At 44.4% G+C, this 23,478-nt stretch overlaps 1 protein-coding gene across 1 annotated transcript in view; it reads left to right on the top strand.

Moving 5' to 3' along the window:
- EIF1AX (eukaryotic translation initiation factor 1A X-linked) overlaps window positions 1–10,959 on the top strand; it is a 48,019-nt gene extending 37,060 nt beyond the window's left edge. The window contains exons 5-7 of the mRNA XM_068270006.1: window positions 4,312–4,393; window positions 4,488–4,579; window positions 7,568–10,959. Coding sequence (XP_068126107.1) covers window positions 4,312–4,393; window positions 4,488–4,579; window positions 7,568–7,573 — 180 coding nt within the window. The 3' untranslated portion in view covers window positions 7,574–10,959. The remainder of the gene's footprint in view (window positions 1–4,311; window positions 4,394–4,487; window positions 4,580–7,567) is intronic.
- Window positions 10,960–23,478: the final 12,519 nt, after the last annotated feature.

Below are 23,478 nucleotides of genomic sequence, written 5' to 3'. Positions count from 1 at the left end.
ACTCAGCCGCCGACCAATCACGGCAAGGTCTGCTGATACCTCATCTAGTACACGCCCCCTAAAGAGCGGACCAGATGGGAAACCTTGGTCGTGACGTGCGGCGATACGCCGCACGATCTGACAGGCTGCAAGGACGCCACGTGTGTAAACACAGTGACGCCCTTCTGGGTCTATCATAGCCAGAGGCCTAGATGTGCAAAAGGGATGCCGACCAATAGGAGACAAGGCTGATGTAAACAAAGCGCCACGTGCGCTGAAACCCAGCGCAGTACGCTAAAGTCTTGGATCCTAAGACGGCTGATGCCGTCTAGTCAGACGTCCCTATACAGACTGGACAAACGTCCACCCCGATATGCACAGATGACGTGAGACATCCAAACGCACACCCCCATGGGAGGTCATAAAAGTACAGATAAAGGCAAATCACAGCACCTATCACAGCATAATGTATATAACCACCTATTTCATAAGATATATGATTAAATCAATGGCAGCATATCATATTCCCTATTCATGCCGCGCGGCTCAAGTGTGTCCAATCTGCGTATCCAGATTGCCTCCTTATAAAGGAGTTTTTTGATTCTATCACCCCCTCTCCTCAAGGGGGGCACCTGTTCTAGAATCTGGAATCGCAGCTGGCTCACATTGTGCCGCGCCTGCACAAAGTGGGATGCCACTGCTAGCTCTATTTTGCGTGTCCTAATGGCACTTTTATGGGCTGATAACCGAACTTTCATTGCCTGGGTGGTTTGGCCAATGTATAGCATCCCACAAGGACATTTGAGTGCATATATAACATATTTAGAATTACAGTCAAACTGGCCATGAATTCTAAATTTAACCCCTGTATAGGGGTGACAAATTTCCCTAGCTTTGATGACACTGCTACAATGTACACAGTTAAGACAAGGGTACGTACCATCAGATCTACATAACTTTTGAAATATTTTGTTGGTACACGTTGTCCATTTATTAGACTAACGATTCATAGTGACTTGGAGGAGGTTAGCTTCTTGGATACTAGAGTATGTGTGTCCCAGGGTGGGCTAAGTACAGACTTATATCAAAAGCCCACGGACACAAATTCTACTTTGAGCTATGAAAGCTTCCATCCCCCTGCCACTAGATTAGCTATCCCTTTTAGTCAGTTTCAGAGGGTAGACAGGATTGTTAAAGATCATACAATTAAGACAGTGAGACTTGATGAGATGGAGAATAAATTTTTGCAGAGAAAATATCCCAGGAGAGTTCTGGACAGGGCTAGGGTGAGGCTTCAGGAAGGTTTGACCAATCAGACCCATAGAAGAAGGGTTCACAGCAAAAGAATTCCTTTTGTGAGTCAGTATAGCATTTGTAGTGAAGGAATCGCGAACATTTTGCGAAAACATTGGCACCTATTGAGGGATGGTTTACCTGAGGTAGCAGAAGTACAGAGTTTCCCTCTTATGTCATATAAAAGGGCGCCCACCCTGAGGGACAAATTGGTACATGCAGATGCTGGTACCAACAAAATATTTCAAAAGTTATGTAGATCTGATGGTACGTACCCTTGTCTTAACTGTGTACATTGTAGCAGTGTCATCAAAGCTAGGGAAATTTGTCACCCCTATACAGGGGTTAAATTTAGAATTCATGGCCAGTTTGACTGTAATTCTAAATATGTTATATATGCACTCAAATGTCCTTGTGGGATGCTATACATTGGCCAAACCACCCAGGCAATGAAAGTTCGGTTATCAGCCCATAAAAGTGCCATTAGGACACGCAAAATAGAGCTAGCAGTGGCATCCCACTTTGTGCAGGCGCGGCACAATGTGAGCCAGCTGCGATTCCAGATTCTAGAACAGGTGCCCCCCTTGAGGAGAGGGGGTGATAGAATCAAAAAACTCCTTTATAAGGAGGCAATCTGGATACGCAGATTGGACACACTTGAGCCGCGCGGCATGAATAGGGAATATGATATGCTGCCATTGATTTAATCATATATCTTATGAAATAGGTGGTTATATACATTATGCTGTGATAGGTGCTGTGATTTGCCTTTATCTGTACTTTTTTGACCTCCCATGGGGGTGTGCGTTTGGATGTCTCACGTCATCTGTGCATATCGGGGTGGACGTTTGTCCAGTCTGTATAGGGACGTCTGACTAGACGGCATCAGCCGTCTTAGGATCCAAGACTTTAGCGTACTGCGCTGGGTTTCAGCGCACGTGGCGCTTTGTTTACATCAGCCTTGTCTCCTATTGGTCGGCATCCCTTTTGCACATCTAGGCCTCTGGCTATGATAGACCCAGAAGGGCGTCACTGTGTTTACACACGTGGCGTCCTTGCAGCCTGTCAGATCGTGCGGCGTATCGCCGCACGTCACGACCAAGGTTTCCCATCTGGTCCGCTCTTTAGGGGGCGTGTACTAGATGAGGTATCAGCAGACCTTGCCGTGATTGGTCGGCGGCTGAGTGGGTCTACAGCGCTCGAGGTAGCGGACGTGCGCCGTCACAGATGCGCACCAACCAGGGAGAGATATCCATGAGGAGGACACGTCATGGGTATGTGTAATTAAGTTCCCCACAAGGTCCGCTAGGCAGGACATAGGGGGAGGTTACCGCCAGAGGCGGTACTCAGACGTGATAGGCTAGTACATATTGTATTGATACTATTTAAGGTGATTATGTGGATTTTATCAGTGAGACACAGACACAACTTGAGAAAGGAGGTACGCCTCCGAAACGTCGTTATGGAAATATGTCTGTTTGTCTTTAAACAATAAAAGAGCATATATTTACACATGGTGCCGGCATATCCTTTACTTGAAAATATTACTTTTCTTACCTTAAAGAAAATCTGTAATGAAAAAACCTCCCCTGGGGGGTACTCACCTCGGGTTGGGGAAGCCTCTGGATCCTATCGAGGCTTCCCCCGTCCTCCTCGGTACCACGGCGGTGGCGAAAATCCTCCCGGAGTGGCGGCGATGTAAATATTTACCTCTTGGCTCCAGCACAGGCGCAGTATCCGCTCTCTGCACGGAGATAGGTGAAAATGGCTGATCTCCGTCGGGCCGCTCTACTGCGCAGGCACAAGTCGAGCGGACTCAACGGAGATTGGCTATTGTCGCCTATCTCCGTAGGAAAAGCCGCAACAGCGCCCCCTCTGGATCCAGAAAAGGTAATTATTGTACAGCCCGACAGTTGTCGCCTGTGCATTCTGTGGCTGCAGTGAGACCGCCGTGGGACACAGGAGGACGGGGGAAGCCTCAATAGGGTCCAGACACTCCTCCTTCCCCCCCCCCCCCCCCCCCCCCCCCACCCCCCCCCCCCCCCCAACCCGGGGAACTTTTTTACAGTACGGGTTTTCTTTAACCCTCTGGGTGATTACAACAAACTAATTGTATCGCCCAGGAGGGGGCGCAGCACTTTAAAAAAAAATAAAAATATTTTTTAAATCGTGCCATGGCGACCCGGGCGAGATGACGTCAGAGGGAGTCCCGATCCACCCCTCAGCGCTGCCTGGCACTAATTGGCCAGGCTGCGCAAGGGGTCTGGGAGGGGGGGGGGGGCTGCGCAGCACAGCGGCGAGCGGCGGCGGCGATCGGAAGTTACACGCAGCTAGCAAAGTGCTAGCTGCGTGTAACAAAAAAAATTATGCAAATCGGCCCACCAGGGCCTGAGAACTCCTCCTGCGCGACATACCCTGAGCTCAGCTCGGGATTATCGCCCAGGAGGTTAAATATTATACTTTTGTTCTTTGGGAGCTTAAAAAAGAAACCTAGATAAGGTGAAAACAGGTGAGAAAGCTTTGTGATTCATGCTCATTGTGTGACTTTGAGGTCAACTTGTGTTGGTTATTTTTTCATAAATTAATAAGATTATTTGGACTTCAGTGGTGCACCGGTCCTTTATAATGTAATCCCAGTACTCCATTTCCACTAGCACTTTTATTTTATTTTTTTATTCCAAATGCACTGTATATTGCATTTTTGATGGAATTGCATTTGTGTCCCATTTAGTACAATTGAATAGAACTTTGTAAGTGCCCTAGAAATTGTGGCTTCCCGTGGGAGCCGAGTCTCACAGCTCTGGATAATTGTGCTTCCACAGACTGGTTTTGCTAAGAAGGTTGTAAATGGGTGTGTTGGGGGGGGGGGGGGGGGGGGGGGGGGAGAGATAGGTATGCAGTGTTCTCCCCAGAATTTATTTCCGGCTAAAAGAGCCTGGGGAGAACACTGGGTATGGAGAATCTCTAAAGAGCGTTTTCTGTGCTGAAGTTACTACACTTTGCATTTGAGGCTTTAATATCTAAATGTTTTCATAACAGGACAACAAAGCAGATGTTATTCTTAAGTATAATGCAGATGAAGCAAGAAGTCTAAAGGCGTATGGTGAACTTCCAGAGCATGGTAAGAACAGCCACAACAAAGCTGACTTGTTTTTGTTTGTTTTTAGTCTCCTTGATAGATTTCTACAATATATATATTTTTTTTCTCTTTGTAGCTAAAATCAATGAGACAGACACATTTGGTCCTGGTGATGATGATGAGATCCAGTTTGATGACATCGGAGATGATGATGAAGACATTGATGATGTAAGTGATATTCTGACGTTGGTGAGGAAATATTCAGAGTTATAAAGTAGGTGTAGCTGTGTCTACAGTACTGCAGTATGCTCAGTGATTCATCAGAATCTGATTAGTATGTTAGCAAGCTGTAATTTGTCATGGGCTGCGCCTGTCTCTCTGTACTAATCTTTTCAAAGTGATCATTACAGTGAGGGAAAGATGAGAGGTAGCTATAGACCTATTACTTTGGATTTCTTAAAAAAGCCACTTCAGCACACTGTCTGGAGCCCAAACATTTGCTACGGAAACTGGCAAGTAATCATTCTTGGTGGGAATGATCAATAGGCCAGGTAAGCTGTTTACATTTGCCCGAATTGCACTGAAGTGCTTCATGTACATGAGGTGAGAACGAGATGGAGGCTGCCATATTTGTTAACTTATAAAGAGAACCTGAGATGGGACTCCAGGCTATATTTATACTTAACGCTCATTCCCAGCCAGCAATTAAGCATTTTAATATGGTGAGCAGACAGCCAGTCAGCCAGTCAAGTGCATTGGTATATCCCGTGCCCGCAGTACTAAATCTAGCATGAATTGCATAAGTTCAGCAACATTCAGGTGAGAGGGCTTGGTCGGACATAATTGAAGATTGTTATTAGCAGCGTTCACCGCATGCAGCTAGCCTCTCACTTCGCACACCTCCCTAACCACTTACCCCATACTGCATACTAGAAGCTGCAAAAAAATTAAAAACACACACTGGTGCACATGGCATGGGCCTCAAGCTCTGCCACTGCCCGAGACCCTAGATTCCCCATGAAACACCAATAGGGGGAGTGCAGGCGAGCCCCGGTGCTGCCACCGCCAGGGGATTCACCCACACTGCATCTATATAGTGCATTCGGTGGTCCCGGGCAGTGGGAGAGCTTGGGGCCCCTGTCATGTGCACCACTGTTTGTATATTTATACTTGATGCTTCCTCCAGCCCCATGAGGCTCCGTTGTCTTCTAACTCTCTGGTAACCCAGGAGCACTTTTCTATGCATGCTCACACCCCTTCCACCATGCTCCCGCAGCCTGGAGCATTCTGCGCAGGACAACATGATTGGCCGCCACTGGACACATTACCAGCGAGAATCAGCTAAAGGAGCCACCCAGGAGGATGGTGAGAGAGCCACAAGCGTCATGTGGCTGGAGGAAGCCCCAGGTAAGTATAAATATAGCCTGGAGTCCCATCTCAGGTACCCTTTAAGCAATACCAGTTGCCTGGCTGTCTTGCTGATCCTCTGCCTCTAATACTTTCAGTGATAGACCCTGAACAAGCATGCAGCATATTGGGTGTTTCTGATATTGTCAGATCTGACAAGATTACCTGCGTGCTTGTTTCTGGTGTGATGCAGACACTACTTCAGCCGAATAGATCAGCAGGACTGCCAGGCAACTGGAATTGTTTCCATATCCCTATCGTTACTGTTGTCCTTTAAAGACAAGTTTGTCTGGCCAATCCAGAAGCCAACAGAAAATATTTGCGTGGTAGTTTCATTGACCACAGATGAGGAAAAGCCTGAAAGGTAAGATGCCAGGTGTAGTTTGTGAAGAGCACAGGCTCAAAGCATGGAAAAAAGGGGAGCTCTTTCTATAAAAACGGCATGTAATATAAATAAAAGCCACATTTTGCGGCATAATTGGGAAAGTTGGGTGCACGGCAGCGGCATCTCGGGGTGCTGAATTTTAACACCTTTGCCGCAAATTGCTGCTTTTAGAAGGTAAATTTCTGCACCTGGAGGCACCCGGAGGCTTGCGGGACTAAGTTATCCACAAGCCTGTGCGGGGAAAAAAGAAATGGCTTGCAGATAACTAAAAGTTATCTACAAGTCTTTGCAGAAGAAGTTGGCTTGCGGATAACTGTTATTTACAAGCCAATTTTTTTCCCCGCAAGCCTGTGTTTTTGGAAACTGTCCCCTCTATCTGCTAAAATTTACCTTCATAGGTGCATATTGTGGCTTTGTGTGGGGGGCGTTAAGGCACCACTGGGGGAGGGGGGGTCTCAGAGTTTGGCACTACCAGGGGGTTTTAGGGTTAAGCACCACTGGGGAGGGGGGTTAGGCACCGTGTAGTATAGGGTTAGGCACCACCAGGAGGGGGAAAGGGGGGAGGTCTTGGGGTTGATCACCACCAGGGAAAGGTTCTGTGTGAGAGTAGGGTTAGGTTTAGCCATATTAAAATATTGGTAAATATTACTGTTTACGATCAAATGCAGTAGTAGAATATCACTAAGTTTAGCAATGTTTTACTAGCGTCAATTCCCTGCACCCTTTTTTTTACAGGTTGCCTGGTTCCTGGCAATATTTGCAGCCCTACTCTCAGGGCTCTTTCACACCAGAGCCCTTTTCTGCGGTGTAACACATAGGCAGTTCTTTGCGTTAACCAAGGAAAAATGAAAGTCCGTAGACTTTCATTTTACCTTTCACACCCGTCGCTGCATTTTGGTGCGGTTCGACGCACCCGGGAGCGTTTCTGTCGGGTTCAATTAATAGCTACCACTGCTGATTGCGTCGCACCGCAGATTCCCGACGACACGCCGCAGGGCATATGACGTTGTGCAGGAAACTGCTCCTGCACGCGTTCATAGATGTGAAAGAGGCCTAAGGCCTTGTTCACATCTAGGGCGCTTTTACCCTGCGTATTGCCGGAGCGGAAGGGCATAGACTGCCCTACTACTGTTCATATCTGCTGCGCAGCAGTATGATGCGCTGGGCAGCGCTTGTGTACTGCTGCATGCATTTTGCCCGGAAGCGCAGAGCTGATCCCATCACTGTCAATGGATGGGATCAGCAGCGGCGCAGATGGCGTCTGATCGTACGCGTTGCGTTCGGATCGCACAGCCATCTGCGTTAGCTAGATGTGAACGAGGCCTAAAGCATAGTCCTACAGTATGAAGGTCATTATTGGATTGATGCAGCCTTGAGAGGTGAAACTAAGACTAATTTTTCTTTTCTCTTTTTTTGCTTTTCAGATCTAAAGCAGAGAGAAGTTTATTCCATTCCAATTGCTGCAGATTGCTCCGGTTTTGAGGTTTTGATTTTGAGTGAAGTCCTCCCTTTGAGACAATGCTCTCCTGCCACTGAATACATTTATTTTCTCAAATTTTAAAGTATTTATATTTCAGTAAAAGTCATTCATGCTGGATACTCTAAATGCCTGAACATTAAAATATTCTATGCCTGTGAAAGCTGGTTAAGTGCAGCCCTTTATTTCAGTACCCCCCGTGCTCATGATTTTTATTTCTGTGTAATGATCGTGGCCATTTTGATTCCTTTGAGAGCATTTGTGTTTAATTGGAAGATGCACCAACTCTCTCCATTGGACTCATTGCCACCAGTAACAGTCCACACAATGACCGCCATTCTCATGTTTTTACCATGTGACCAGTTTTATACACCTAAAGAGAGTCAATCCCATCTAACATTCACTTCCTCAGCTATTTAAAAGCTGCTGTGTTCAGTGGCTGCGTTTTGTGAAGTGATGAGATCTACCTAGAGACTATCCCTGTCATTTATCTATTTACTTTTTTTTAGTAAAATACCAAATTGTATTTTTGTTTTTCGGTAAATAAATGCCTAATCATATGTTTCGCTTGTGTTTTTAAGAGCTGTATAAATATTTTTACTATACAGAAATTGTTTTATTATGCAGTGATATTATTGCACACTACCAATGGAAGAAGGAGCAATGCTAGATTTGAAGTTGATTGCATGCTCCTTGCTGCTAGAGATGGTTAATAAGATGCAAATTTAATGTAAATAGTATGCAGCTTGGAATTAGGCCAATCGGCATTGACAGGAAGAGCTTTTTGATTGGCCTGATTCCAAGCTGTATACACTTTTTTTCATTATCTTTGCAGTTTGCAGAAGGCAGGGAGAGTCAGTAAAATGCTAAAACAGAAATGCCCAACCTGCATGTGCTTGTAAGCTACAGTAAGATATGTGTACCATTTGGGAAAACCGTTGGTTAAAGTTTTGACTAATTTAAGTACATTTTACTATCAGGCTCAACAATAGTTAGGTTTACTAATGATTGGGCTTGTCTGTCCGTATAGGAAGTTAATACTGGTGGCATTAATGTAGATGTATACTGTGTACCTGCTGAGAGGGAGCAGAGAACCATATGTGGTACCCAGGCTGCTGACTGGGAGCCACTGTTCTGAAGCATCCTTAGTAATTTCAGTTGTACAGGGCATAAAGTAAATATTCTTACAAGAAGACAAAGTATTAAAGCAACAGTTCTATTGGAATAATTGCTCTAATAGGGTTGCTATGGACAATATCCTTAAAATGGCACAAAATGTGCCTGTAAGCTAAAAGCATGTACACATAAGTGTGATAAGAATGGCCAGTTCTTTCACAGGAAGTTGTTTGCCTTGTATTTGCCTCCTTTGGAGAGGTGTGTGTGTGGATGACTGTTAGTTTCTTTAACTGTTTGTCTTGTGCAGTTTTCTTTCCTTTTGTTTATTATTCAGTAGTAACAAGACTGTAGTTGAGGCAAAGAACAGCCGCGTTTCACAGCTTTGAAACTTAAGTACTGCATATAGAGCATAAATGATTGCTATAGGTCTTTAAGTGACCCAGTGCAAATTTTTTTTCTGAGGATACTATTTATTGCCTCTTGCCCAGGGGCCTTGTGTGGCAAATATTTGTCCTTATTGCCCCTATAAAGCAGTTGTATTCCTTTGTTTGTCAGTTGGAGGACAGGACACATTTTTCACGGGCAGTCACATACGCAGAGGAAGACAAATTCAGAGGCCGCAAACACTTCTACTTCAGAAATCAGAGGCTTCAGGCAAAAAAAAATACAGTGCGGTTACCCAAAACTCAACTAACCAGCAGTCTCCACCAACCAGCACAAATAGGTGGCACTGTCACAAACCACATTGCAAGCAAACGCCTGACTTTTCTTCCCTTTAGTAAAACAAATGCTTTACATTAGGGCAAATATGTGAACTGTTTTCCAAAGTACAGCAGTTCATAGGAACAAGTGAGCCTGTTAGTTTAGGATATGGAGTGACGCGTAAAATGCAATCTGTTCCTCAGGCAAATTTATGTTCTTATGCTTTGTTTATAACTTCTCCCCCGTGCTTCCTAAACCAGCTCTGAGATCAGCAGCAGTGACTGTTCTCCACGTCTCTTGGAGAATCCCAAGTGGAATGTGGTGGCGGAGATGCATTTTTACCCAGCTTGCATGCCACTTATAATTGGTACAGTCCAAGTCTGCAGCAGTTGTTCGATTTGCCTAGTGCCAAGCTGCATGCAGTTTGCATTGAACTTGCTTGTATGCTTGAAAGCTTAGCATCTCACTGGCCATCGATAGTTTGATGTACACCCATGTGGGAAACTTTACAAACCAGCTGAGATGTTTGGGCTACGCTGAATATTTGTGTGGAATACACCTTTGGATCCAGTGTTGTGCCATTGGAAGATGGCAGTGCCCTATAGAAGTATTGCAGGCATCATTCAAAGCAATGGGTTTACTATGGACCATTTTGTTTTGTGCGGTTTACATGACATTACATTGTTCATTCTCAGACCTGACCCAAGAGAACGGTCAGCACATTTTAGGCTAATGTCAAGAGGGACAGTTGTCTTGTGTCCTATTGCATGTTCATCTGATGTTTGCATCAAAAGCCATACAGACACACCTTTTCTGTCCACATTATTTTTTTCAGCTAACAATCTTCTGTGTCTGGTATAACTTGGTCCAATAGCCCAACAGGATTTTTTTGGAGGGCAGTAGTTAATTGTGCAGATGGTGAGGAGCTTTTTCTGCCTTCCCCTCTCCATAGGACAGAATAACGGTGCAGCAAAGGTGAATGTCTATAAGGTCCATCAGCATGCAAAATCTGGCGTTAGTTTTATAGTTCAAGAACACAGTTTAGTTTTTCAGACCAACAGATTTGTACTGAAATGGTGAACTGCAAAAAATCGCTGTACTTCCACAAGAAGCAAAGCCTGTATATCTGGCTGCCTTTTGCAAATCAGTGCTTCTATATATAGAAATAAGTATTGCAGAACATTCATACGCACTGATTTAGTCACCTCATAAAAATGCTGCAGATTCCCTCTGGAGTATGGCGCACAGTATAGTCTGCAGGCCACCACCCTCTTCCCATTCATGCCACAACCCTCTCCCCTCTTCCCATTTATGCCGCCACCTTCTCTCCTCTTCCCGTTGAGTGTGCAGACCCTTCTTAGCTGCATAATATTGTATAGTATGCAAATTGAAAATGTGTACAGAAAGATATAAGTGAAACCTATAAGGGCCTATGCTTTAGAATGAACTAATGGAAAGATACCATGCGACTTTTGAATGGAAAAATTTCATCCAAATGCATAATAAAGATTTGTGCGGATATTTTCCTTTGCATGTGTTTTTATTTTTATTAGAGGTTGTACTAGGAATGGTCAATGAGATGCAAATACTTCAGAAATTATGCAAAGTTTTATGCAAATATATGCAGCTTGAATAAAAGGACCAAATGGCATACGTTTGCATAAAAATTTGCATCAACTCGGAAGAACTTTCATATCTGTGATCATCCCTAGGTTGTACATGTTAATGAGTTGTCTACAGAAATTTTAACCCACCGTCTGTTAGATATGCAAGGGACTCCTTTCCTCAGCAACCGGTAGGCTACTGATTAAAAGAGGTAAATTTCCAATAGAAACCCCAACATGATCATCTTCACATTAAAGGGAGTGTTTGTTTTATTTATTTTTTTAAAAATGTTTCGGGCTTCTTTCCCACAGGACGTTGCGTTTTAGGGGACGTTATAGGTCACATACCGTGCCCCTAACGCAATGCCTGGTGGTGCTGGAGGAGGACGCTACCAAGAGCTGTGTTATGCAGCTCTTGGTGCGCCTTTTTTGTGCTGTGCGATGCGGAGACCACGTGATCCGCATCACGTGGACCCGCCAACCAATCGCCGCACAGAGCGGCCGCTCCAGGAAGTAAACACTGCACGTCACAGTGCAGTGAATATTAATTAGCCATGTGGTTGGCCGCGGAGGAGGAGGGGTGACCTCCTCCTCCAACATCACTGAGCATGTGCAAACAGTCTAACGCGGCTTAGCCGCGTATAATGCACAGCATGCAGCACTTTCTTTTAACTTGCTGCATTACAATGTAACACAACATGGGCACTGTGAACAGCCCATTGATTTTTCATTACTGTGAGTTGGACTGCGTTACAGGCTGCACTAACGTGCACCTGTAACGTCTTACTGTGAAAGCAGCCTTAAGGTGCTTTTATTTTGCACAAGAAAGCAAATTCAAAATGGAAAAGTATAAAAAGAATGCAATTGTTTAAACTGGTTCAGAGACCCACTTAAATATGAGCTGGGGCCCACTAGAAATCACAAATCAAAATCACTTAAATGATTTTGTAGCAATTTTTTTGTTTTGTTTCAGAGCCATTTCTGGCAATTTTGAATTTTTTTTTTATTTACTTTAGGGTTTATGGATACAGCAAGTGGTTTTAAGTAGTAAATGCTGCAAAACCGCTCTGTACAGCGACCGAAAAGCAATTTTTGCAGGGATTCTATACTTTTTGTATTAAAGCGCACATGTTTTAAAGATGCTGCAAGCACAGTGGTTTGGGGAAATTACAATCGCTACTGTGGGATTACTTCCACTGACTTTCACTTGCTGCTAATGGCACTCTAGTGGGCCCCAGGCCTAACAGAAATGAGCATTCTCTTAGTTTTGCAGGAAACAATATTTTATTTTTATGCTTTATTTTCCTTATCAAGAAAATAAATGTAAAAAGGTTAGTATTAACCTAAATAAAAACAAAACGCCCTCTCAGATGGTGCACTGGCTGTGGGTAGAAGACTGAAGTGTGAGATAGAAAGCGATTCTGTACCCATAAAGTCATATGTAACCCACCTTAACTACTTCCCGTCCCCCTAACGCGGAAAGGTGGCGGGACAGTGGTTGTCTCGTTCCTCCGATGCATATATGTGTCATCTCACGAGGAACGAGATTTGACGGGAGCTCGCACAAGCGTTCGCTCCTGTCAGCCTGCACAGCGGAACCCAGCGATAGGCACTGGCAGGCTGTTTAATAAAAACTGATTTTTATAGCGCTCACATCTTATGCAACACTATACTGAGTATATTGTCCCTAACTGTCCCTCGGAGGGGCTCACAATCTAATCCCTGCCATAGGAATTTGTTTATGTATGAATAGTGTAGTGCATGTATCTTAGTCTAAGATCAATTTAGGGTGAAGCCAATAAACTTATCTGTAAGTTGTTTTTTTTTTTTTTTTTTAACAATTTTTTTTTGTTTTTTATTTAACCTTCTGAGGACCGCCTAATGCCAATAGGCGTGACCTGACCAAGGCGGCAGCCCCAGGACCGCTTAGCGCCAATTGTCCTTGACATATCTCTGCATGAATGACGGAGCTCCGCTCTGCCATCAGCCTCCCAGCGGCGATCGCCGCTAGGAGACTTAGGCGGCGAAACCGCCGTCTTTTATAGACTTACAGCGCTGCGATCAATCTGTGTGACACGGCTGTCCCCCTGGGAGACATGATGGTGATCGGCTGGCGGGAGAATAAAACACCAGGAAAATGTATTATAAAAAATATTTTGTATAAAAAAAATAGACATTGTGGGAGCAATCAGACCCCACCACCCACCAACAGAGAGCTCTGTTGGGGGGGGGCGATCACTTGTGTGCTGAGTTGTGACCTGCAGCGAGGCCTTAAAGCTGCAGTGGCCCATTTGGGGGGGAGGAAGTTAAGCAGATGGTCCTCAAAACAAAGCTAAAATTTGCAGCAGCAATCAAACAGCACCAATAGAAAGCTCTATTTGTGAGAAGAAAAGGAGGTAAAATTCATTTGGGTGCTAAGTTGTATGACTGCGCAATACACTGTTAAATTTGTGAAGTACCAAATTGTAAATGGCCTGGTCACAAAAACCTCTGGGACTCAAGAGGTTAAAGGGATGTTCCAAATTAAAAATGGCCGTAAGGCTACTTTCACAGTGGGAAGTTGTTCCCTGTAAAAACCAGAACGTAACGCAATGGAGGGGAAAAGTCACATAGCATGTTGCATATGGAGTGAAGTATACATTACAATGGGCATGATTCACAAAGCTTTTTCTCCTGTTTTCCTCTGTTCACCTTATCTGTTACTTTTGTAAGCCCCCAAAGAGTTAAAGTATAATATAATTAAAGGAATACTTAAGCCAGGAATAAAAAAATCAGTTCTACCAGCCCCCTCCAGCCGTCCTGTGCCCTTGCACTCACTCACGGAGCCTCTGGTCCCCTGCTGCCAGCTAGTTAAGTTTTCTCTGACAGGCCTGGCCACACATATCTTTCTTCGCGTTGCAGTCAGCAATAGCGTCCTGCGCCTGTGCAGGACGCTATTGAGGAACAGAACATGAAGATGGATACGCGTGGTGAGGCCTGCGCAGGTGCAGAAAGCCCACTGACTCCCTATCGGGGCCTGTCAGCGAAAACGAAACTAGCTGGCGCAAGGGACCGGAGGCTCCGTGAGTGACTGCAAGGGCACGGGACGGCTGCAGGGGGGCTGGTAGAAGCCCAGGCAAGTAAAACCGATTTTTTTTTTTTTTTTTCCCCCCATTCCTGACTTAAAGGGAACCTGTACTGAGTAAAATTATTTAAAATAAACACATGAGGTAACTTCAAATGAACATTACATAGTTACCTCGCCAACAGTTCCTCTCAGAAGCGCACCATTTTCTTCTGACAATGATCCCTTCCAGTTCTGACATTTTGTCAGAACTGAAGTATATCAGTTGCTGTCAGTTATAGCTGAGAGGACGACTGATGTGCCAAGTAATGTCTGTTTTCCTATGGCTCAAGTGGGCGATGTTACAGTTTAACAGTGTGCTGACCAGAAAGCTATTATTGGGTAATGACCATTTTCAAAATGGAGGATGGAGAATTTCCTTGTTCACAGTGGACAAACAGGATGCAGGAGAGGAGGAAGAGATTGAGTAGACTACACGAGAGGTAAGTATGACTTGTGTATGTTTATTTTTACTTTTAATTTTCGGTGCAGGTTTTCTTTAAGTGTCCCTTTAAGGTAAGAAAGGTATTATCGAAATGAAGTTAATTAGGAACAACTTTGAGTGATTATTTTGCTTGTAAATGTGCTGAAAGGTTATTTTTATCAAATAGATGATAAATAAGTCGCTTATGAGAAGTTTTGTGAATAGAGCCCATAGTGTGCTTCGCTGCCAATGCTAAGGCTCCCATTATGCAGTAACACACTGCATGCATCGTGGTTTGCCAGACTGATCATTCTCACTGCACTTCTAATGCTGGGAATACACGGGTCGATCCGGCGGCTGATCGACCCCAGCCGCATCACCTCTCGTCCACGCGGATCGATTAACGCTCGTCCCCGCCGGCGCTCCTTAGCAGCCGCTCTATTCCCTGCCATTGTCCGCCGGCAGGGATCGAGCTGGCGGGGGTCGAGCAGCGTGATCGGACCAGCTGAATATTATCAGCTGGCCGGATCGGCTGCTCGATACACAGTACAGAAACGTACCGTGTATCCCCAGCATAACACGCTGATGTGATCGTATCGTTACAATATAATTGCATTGTGTTAGCAATTTGATTATATTGTCCGACACAATGCACTACTGTGAACATATCCTACACCTAGATTGATGCTGCAATAGAGTGGTGTTAAAAATTATCTTGACATTTAAACGTGCAGCCAGCTAATGGTTTTCGAAAGGGGACAGCTCATATTGCCCCTCTTTGCAAGCTTTGCAACAGTACTCTGTGTAAACAATTAAAGGGAACATGGGAGCTAGTCTACTTTAGGGGACCCACCGCAAATCCCCATAGACACTTTCAGCTGGGCTGCAGAAACGGAACAAATGTCCGCTTTCACCTTGTTTAAACCCCCACAAGCCTTATACCCATGGATAGGTAAGCATATCCTCTAACGAATTGTGAGGTTTTCGGTCAAAAAAAGAGTTGAAATGGGGTGTGGAGGAGCCGCCGAACGGCCTTAATCTCGGTTCCGTCGGCCATCTTCGTTCTGCTGTGCAGGTCCTTTCTTTCTCCTCATTGGAGGGTTTGTTAGCTGCAGACAGAAGCTGGCACGCCCCCACCGAACAATCCCTCCAATGAGGAGGAAGAAACTACCTGCAGAGCAGAACCAAGATGGCTGACGGACCCGAAATTGCGGCCGTTCAGCGGCTCCTGTACAGTCAGTTACAACTTTTTTTTTGCCCGAAACCCGCAAAATTCGTTAGAGGGCATGCTTAGCTACCAGAGGATATAAGGCTTGTGGAGGTTTAAACAAGCAAACTGAAGACATTTGTTCCGTTTTGCAGCCCAGCTGAAATTGTCTATGGGGATTTGCGGTGGGTCCCCTAAAGTAGACTAGCTCCGGGAACATGAACTGAGTAAAATTATTTAAAATAAACACCTGATGTAGCTGCAAATGAATATTACATACTTACCTCACCATTCTTCTTACAGTGATCCCTTCCAGTTCTGACAATATTTTGTCAGAACTGAAACATACCAGTTGTTGTCAGTTATATATCACCTGCTGTCAGTTACAACTGAATGTGCAAGGTAATGTCTACGGCTCAAGTGGGCGAGATTACATTTTAACAGTGTGCTAATCGGAATCAGAATTTATTTCGCTAAGTACAACGTGAGTTGTACCCGGAATTGCTTTTGGCACAACAGGGTCGGTGATGATACAGTAGATATACAGTATGCAATAAATACAGATACATCAGTAGATATATACAGTTACATTGGTAGATACATACAGTAAGTTCAATGTATATACAGAGCATATAGTATAATGCATATAAGTAGAAAGATCCATAAAAGATGGGTCCAGGAGAAAGGACCCAGGGGAAATCCGCTGCCGTCTTAGGCACTCAAACCGCTTCTGCAGCGATAAATTGAATCAGATACCCCCCAGTCTATCCTGGGAAAGAGAGAGAGAGGAAAGGTACGGAGGATAGATCGAGAGATAAAGGAAAAAAAAGTGAAAGTGAGACTCCTTAGGATTTTGGTGTGACCCTTTTGCTGTAGCTGCTGGTCTGGCATCCTCCCAGCATGGAATGACATATAGGGCTCTATTCATAAAACCTTCCCCGCAAGTTTACTGCACAAAACAGCTGACTTTCCCGTCCATTTAGCAAAGTGGGCATTCATAAAAGCTGTTCCCGCATGAAAATCTACAATCCCCCAGCAGAGCGAGAAATTTCCACCTTCTGCTGTGTTTTTCTAGATTTATCTAGAAAAAAAGTAACAAAATGTCCATTCATAAAGATTAGAGGAAGTGGTATGTGGACGGGAAATACCGCTTCCTCGGATGTAGCGAGAAGCCTGCGGATTACATACAAGTGAATGGGACAGACCTCCCCGAGAGAGCAGCGCACGGAGGGACCCTGCCGGCTTAAGTTTTTCTGCATGCTATCTGACAGCTTACCGCCAGCCTTCAGCGGGAGATCTCCGCACTTGCATCGCAGCTGGCAAGATTTTTATGAATGACCGCCCAGAAGTCTAAAATACCGCTGCGGTATTTTACCTCCACGATTTTTTCCGACTCCAATGTTTTATGAATAGAGCCCACAATGTCAGTCCGGGGAGCCAACATGAGATGCCGGAGTGTTGGCTAACCCTGTTGGGACCGGTAGGAGGGTGGCTGACCCACAATGAAGCCAGTGGCCACAGCAGGTTGCGCAATGGAGCCAGTGGCTGCACAGGCCGATGGAGCTGGTGGAGCAGGGAGTGGCCAGGAGGAGCCCAGTTAGTTCATTGGTGGATTGCTAGGCCCACCAGGGGACTGAGATGGGGGTCCAATTTGGGGGGCACAGCAAGGATATAAGGCTCACCTGGGCAGCAGCAATGTGCCACCAGGGATTGTTGTGATGTCCCCTGCAGACTGGACAGATGGGGAGGTGTCCTACATGTGCCCAAGGTGGCTTCCTGGCAGCAGCGGTGGTGGATCAGAGGCAGGGCGAAGCAGTGCAGTGCCTGGGGCCGTGGTCGCTCCACGTGGGTGGCGGACCAGGAAGCTGTTCAAAATTTAGGACCGAGAATTCCATCGATCACAAACAGGACGCAGGAGAGGAGAAAGAGATTGCTGAGTAGACTACACAGGAGGCAAGTATGACCTGTGTATGTTTATTTATGACTTTTAATTTCTACTACCTACTATAAGCCCTCTTTCCCACCAAGACGTTTCGTTTTAGGGGACGTTATAGGTCGCATAACGTGTCCCTAACGCAACGCCTGGTGGTGTTGTAGGAGGATGCCAGAGTGAGCCGTGTTATGCAGCTCTTTGTGCGCACTGCGCAATATAGACTGCGGAGACCATGTGATCGTTCCGATCACGTGGTCTCCGTGGCGCTGATTGGCTGACGAGACCACATGATGCTGAGTGTTTCACTCCGCATCACGTGGTCCCGCCAGCCAATCAGCGGCCGCTCCAGGAAGACAACACTGCAAGTGCAGTGAATATTAAGTAGCCATGTGGCTGGCTACGTTAGTGGACTCTCCCCAACTCCTCTCTGGCAGCAAAATATAAAAAAAGGTCATTACTGAGCATGTGCACACAGTCTAACGTACAGCATGCTGCACTTTCCAATAACGTGCAGCGTTACAATGTAATGCAACGTGGCCACTGTGAACAGCCCATTGATTTTTCATTGCTGTGCGTTACTCTGCGTTACAGGCTGCTCTAACGTGGGACTTTAACGTCTCACTGTGAAAGCAGCCTAAGTGATAGCAACATAGGACAAAAAGTAATTTATGGCTCATTTTACTCTGGAAGAAAATTACTTATTTGAATGTGTTTACATGTATGTAAAACAACTGTTGAAGTACACCCCAAAGACTGAAAACAACAGAATCCCAATTGTGGTAACCTACAACCCAAAATTAAAGACACTGAGGAAGATATCGAAAGCCCTACAACCGATACTCCATAAAGACAAACGCCTGAAGGAGGTTTTTCCTGATTTACCACTGCTTGCTTTCAGACAACCTCCTAATTTGAGACAAATGATTATCAGAAGTGCTTTATCTACACCACAAACTCCAGGCACATTACCCTGCAATAACACAAGGTGTGAGACCTGCCCTTATATCTTGAGCACAAGCCAAATACAAATACCAAACTCACAGAAATATCATCAAATACAAGACCAATTTTCCTGCGAGTCATCCAATGTTGTATACATAATACACTGCATGAAATGCCCCTCAAGAGGAATCTATATAGGGGAAACAGGACAAAAACTGCGCACAAGAATGAACCATCACCGCTTTAAAATCAATGAAGGTAAAATGGACACACCAGTGGGCCAACACTTCTGTGAACCAGGACACAGCATGCAAGATCTAAAAGTACTTGTTCTTAAAGAAAACCTGTACTGAAAATTAAAAGTCAAAATAACCGTACACAAGTCATACTTACCTGCTGTGTAGTCTACTCCTCAATCTCTTTCTCCTCTCCTGTGTCCTGCATGTCCACTGTGATCAATGGAATTCTCCGTCCTCCATTTTGAAATTGGCCATTACCCCATAACAGATTCCTGGTCAGCACACAGTTAAACTGTAATATCGCCCACTTGAGCCATAGGGAAACATGGACACATCAGTTCTCCTCTCAGCTGTAACTGACAGCAACTGATAAATTTCATTTCTGACAAAATGTTGTCAGAACTGGAAGGGATCATTGTCAGAAGAAAATGGTGCGCTTCTGAGAGGAACTGATGGCGAGGTAACTATGTAATGTTCATTTGAAGTTACCTCATGTGTTTATTTTAAATAATTTTTCTCAGTACAGGTTCGCTTTAAGGGTAACTTCAAAAATGATCAATCAAGAAAAATTTCTGAGTACAAATTTATGAAAATGTTCAAGACATTAACAGAAGGTTTAAATTGTGGAACAGAATTCATGACACCTTATGTAACATGATTATTTTGGCTTCATGATCTTCAGAAACCTGCTGGATTTCATGTATGGTTGCACTAACTCACTGGCTCCAGCCTGCTGATCACCTGACACCTAACGGATAAACAGTAACCAGCACAACTGCTATCTATGTGTTTACCATTTATCTGCATCAGTGTTTTACTTCAGCTAACATCTGGAAATGTGCCTGAAGAAGGGGACTAGATCCCAGAAAGCTTGCATCATTTAACTCTATTAGTTAGCCATTAAAAGGTATTATTTTTTACAAAACGTTGTTTTTTTCTACCTATATATTTAGATGTATTTAAAATTTTACGACTTTAGCAATAGTGGTCCTTTGAAGTCCACTCCGCCTGAGTGGCTTCGCAAAAAAAGGCACTACTTGTCAGCTGCTCCTCTGCACCAGCCAGGCGCTTGTGAGTGCTTGGCATGGGCATTGGAACGGTGGACTCCCTGTAGAGTCACATTTGACAAGTGGCATTTTTTGCCACCAGGTAACACCAACACAGGATGGCACTCTTGACTGGCAGCTGGTATGCATACATATGAATTGGCCGCCGGGAGACTTGGGCACAGGATACAGCCAGTATGACTTATCCTGCTGCTGCACAAGTTTCCGGTTCACTTGGATATTGGGGAATAATGTAATTCGCCTTCCAGCTATTGCTGGAAGGCGAATTACAGTGTTTTAGAAGCAACTTCAGCTCCATTTTCTGGTGACGCAGAAGTTACTGACTGCGCCACTACAGCCATAGTTCCTATAACGGCCCATGGTGGCGCCGGCTGCGCCCAAATCTCCTGCTCTGTAATGACAACGCTTGGCTGGGAGAGCGTGTAGTTCAGTTGTTCATTGAAAAGGGGCATTTTTGTGCTCTTTTTTTTTTTTTTTCCCCCTGAAGCAAGAGGGATATGGAGGTTGCCATATTTATTTACTTTTAAGCAATACCAGTTGCCAGACTGCCCTGCTGATCCTCTGCCTCTAATGCTGGGAATACACCATTTGTTTTTTCAGCAGTTAGATGGTTCGATAGATAATTTCCGACAGGTCCGATTTTATTTTCGTTCCTTTTTCTGATCGATTTCTCATAGAAGTGAATAAAATTTGATAAGAAAAGATAAGAAAATCGATCGGAAATAAGATTGGACAGTTAATTCAAAAATCTCATTGTGCATTCCCAGTATAATACTTTTAGCCACAGACCCTGAACAAGCATGCAGCAGATCAGGTGTTTCTGACATTGTTGTCAGATCCGACAAGATTAGCTGCATGCTTGTTTCTGATATCATTCAGACACTACTGCAGCCAAATAGACCAGCAGGGGTGCCAGGCAACTGGTATTGCTTAAAAAGAAAATGGATAGCTGTGATATTATTTCATTAGCTCTGTTCAATACATATTATATGTTAGCTAAGCATTGTCTTATGATTGAGATGTTCCATGCCAATTAACTGTTATTTTCATTATTCTCTTGGCTCCAAATAAAGCTTGAAATGTAAAAAAAAAGTCACAATAGTTTAGGTTTGTGTGATCTTCTTTGTTTTGTTTTTAACATCTGTTGATCAAAATATATGATCATTTGACTGCAATTTGCATTGCCTGCAAGTCATTTTTACATTATTAATTTTCTATACTTGAAGATCTCTGGGTCTGGTGACCCTAGCATTTTCCTAGAATAGCTACATCAAATATGGATAGTGTATCTGTAATAGCCCAGTGCCCTATTTACTTTCACTAATAATTTAAAATCCAGGAGGCTGTACTTGAATAATTATGTACACATTGATAATTATTGTCTTCTAAAATTAGTTTTCTGTATAGATATTAACCATAGGGCTGCGTTCACTCTTAGGCGCTGCAAAGCACTGTAACTGACTGTTTAATACAATTTAAAGTTTTATGAGCAGTTCATATCACATCAGTTGCAACACATCAGTGGTATTGGTGTGACGCAACTGATTCAGTTGTTACAATGCAGAACATACAGTGCGTTGCTACAACTGCATGCACTGACATGCGTGAAGAATGTCTATAGTAAACGTAATACATGGTCATTTGGTCATTCCTCAACATTGATGCGTTCTGTGTCAGTCAGTTAAGGGGCACTTTCAGGCTTTGTTCACATCTAAAATCGCAATCGCTGATGCCAGAGATTTGTGATTTTTTTGTGGGTAATTTTTTCCCCCCTCCTGGCGCACGGGTGGGCGCTGCGGTTTTTTTAAATCGCTTTTCTAAGCGCTTTTGCAGAGCGATTCTGCTTTTTTCACTTCCTCACGCAAGTCAGGAAGTGAACTCTTTGACCCACAAATGAATAAATATTTCCCTATACCTTCTATTGAGCAAAAACGCTCAGAAAATGGTACAGGCAGCGAGTGGATCGGAAACTAACCGCTCAGATGAGAACACTCTCACACAATCATTGCACACGTGTTTTAGGGCGATTTTCAAAATCGCCGGCGCTTGAAAAAAGGGCAAAAACGCCCTAGGTGTGAGCGAGCCCTCACTGTGGCCGTTGCATTGTGTTCCCTGTGACAGCAGGGTCAACGGACACATTGAAGCAATGAAAAGTATGCTTCACTTTTACTGTGCGCGTTTAGTGGTAATGATGCTGCAATCCGTTTTACTGCAATGCTCCCGCCCGCCGCACTGTGAACATCATATAGGTGGTGCAGTGCAGTGCAGTAAGCGACGTTACAAAGCGTCCGTTACACCACACAACAACACACCACTGTGAACGTGCCTATATCTGTGGGTACCTTAACCCAGCACTTATATCAATATCTCCTGCTCTTGCTTGAGAAAAGATACGCTGGTTATGGATCATGCTAAAATAAAGTTTTGTGGATTATAGTCAGTTTTATGAAATAACCTGTATTGTGTTAAAATGTGATGATGATTGAAGGTGTTATAGTGCAGGAGACAAAGGATCTTTGTAAATGATATAAATGTAGTAAGTCTGCAGCATGAAGAGCTGCATTCATGCCTGTTTAATGCATGCGTTTCATTTCTCTGATGAAAGGTGCTGTGTGTTCCTGTGAGGCACTGTACCATGGGAAGGTATCCAAACAGGCATCAAATAATGTATTCAGTCATCTTCTTATACACACACATACCAAACTTGCCACTTTACTTCTTACTGCTGGTAAAATGTAGATACTTTATTAATTTTTGCTTTTCTTGAAAGAATTGATCAATGTAAACACATGGGTGCACACAAAACACAGATGCAGCCTACAGGTACCAGGTACAGGTTTTCTGCCATTAGATTAACCTGTTCATAGCTGGCACTCTCACTGATGTGTCACAGGAGGAGCATCTTGGTCTTCATGTTTATATTCATTGCTCTCCCATAAGGCAGAAAATGGATTAAAAATACAACAGTGCTACACAAGCTGTTTTAATGAAATTTGGGTGCCGGAAATAGCGGCACTATTGTGCAGTGCTAATTCCGCTAGTAAAATATCTGTAAATGTTACTGATATTTTACCATAGCTAAACCTGACCCTCACACAGAGACCCCTCTGCCGTTGCCTAACCTAACCCTAACCAACCCCCTACTGATGTTTAACCCTAACCACCCCCTACCAATGCCTAACCCTAACCACCACCCCTGCTGATGCCTAACCCTAATGCTGGATACACACGGTGCGTTCGCGCGCTCGATTATCCCGTCGATTCCCGTCGATTTGTTTATTTCCAACATGTCCGATTTGGATTTCGATGGATCGTTAGGTCGATTCGCATGCAAAGTATGCCGAATCGACCTAACGATCCATCGAAATCCAAATCGGACATGTTGGAAATAAACGAATCGACGGGAATTGACGGGAAAATCGAGTGCGCGAACGCACCGTGTGTATCCAGCATAAAGGTGCTGAGTGGATCGTTCAGAAACAGCCTTATCAGTCTGCCGACAGCGCGTACACACGTGCTAC

This window comes from Hyperolius riggenbachi, chromosome 2, assembly GCF_040937935.1.
Source record: "Hyperolius riggenbachi isolate aHypRig1 chromosome 2, aHypRig1.pri, whole genome shotgun sequence".
In the NCBI taxonomy this organism is placed as follows: Eukaryota; Metazoa; Chordata; class Amphibia; order Anura; family Hyperoliidae; genus Hyperolius; species Hyperolius riggenbachi.
Note: the sequence above shows the minus strand (reverse complement) of the source record. Positions and strands in the feature narration are given on the sequence as shown.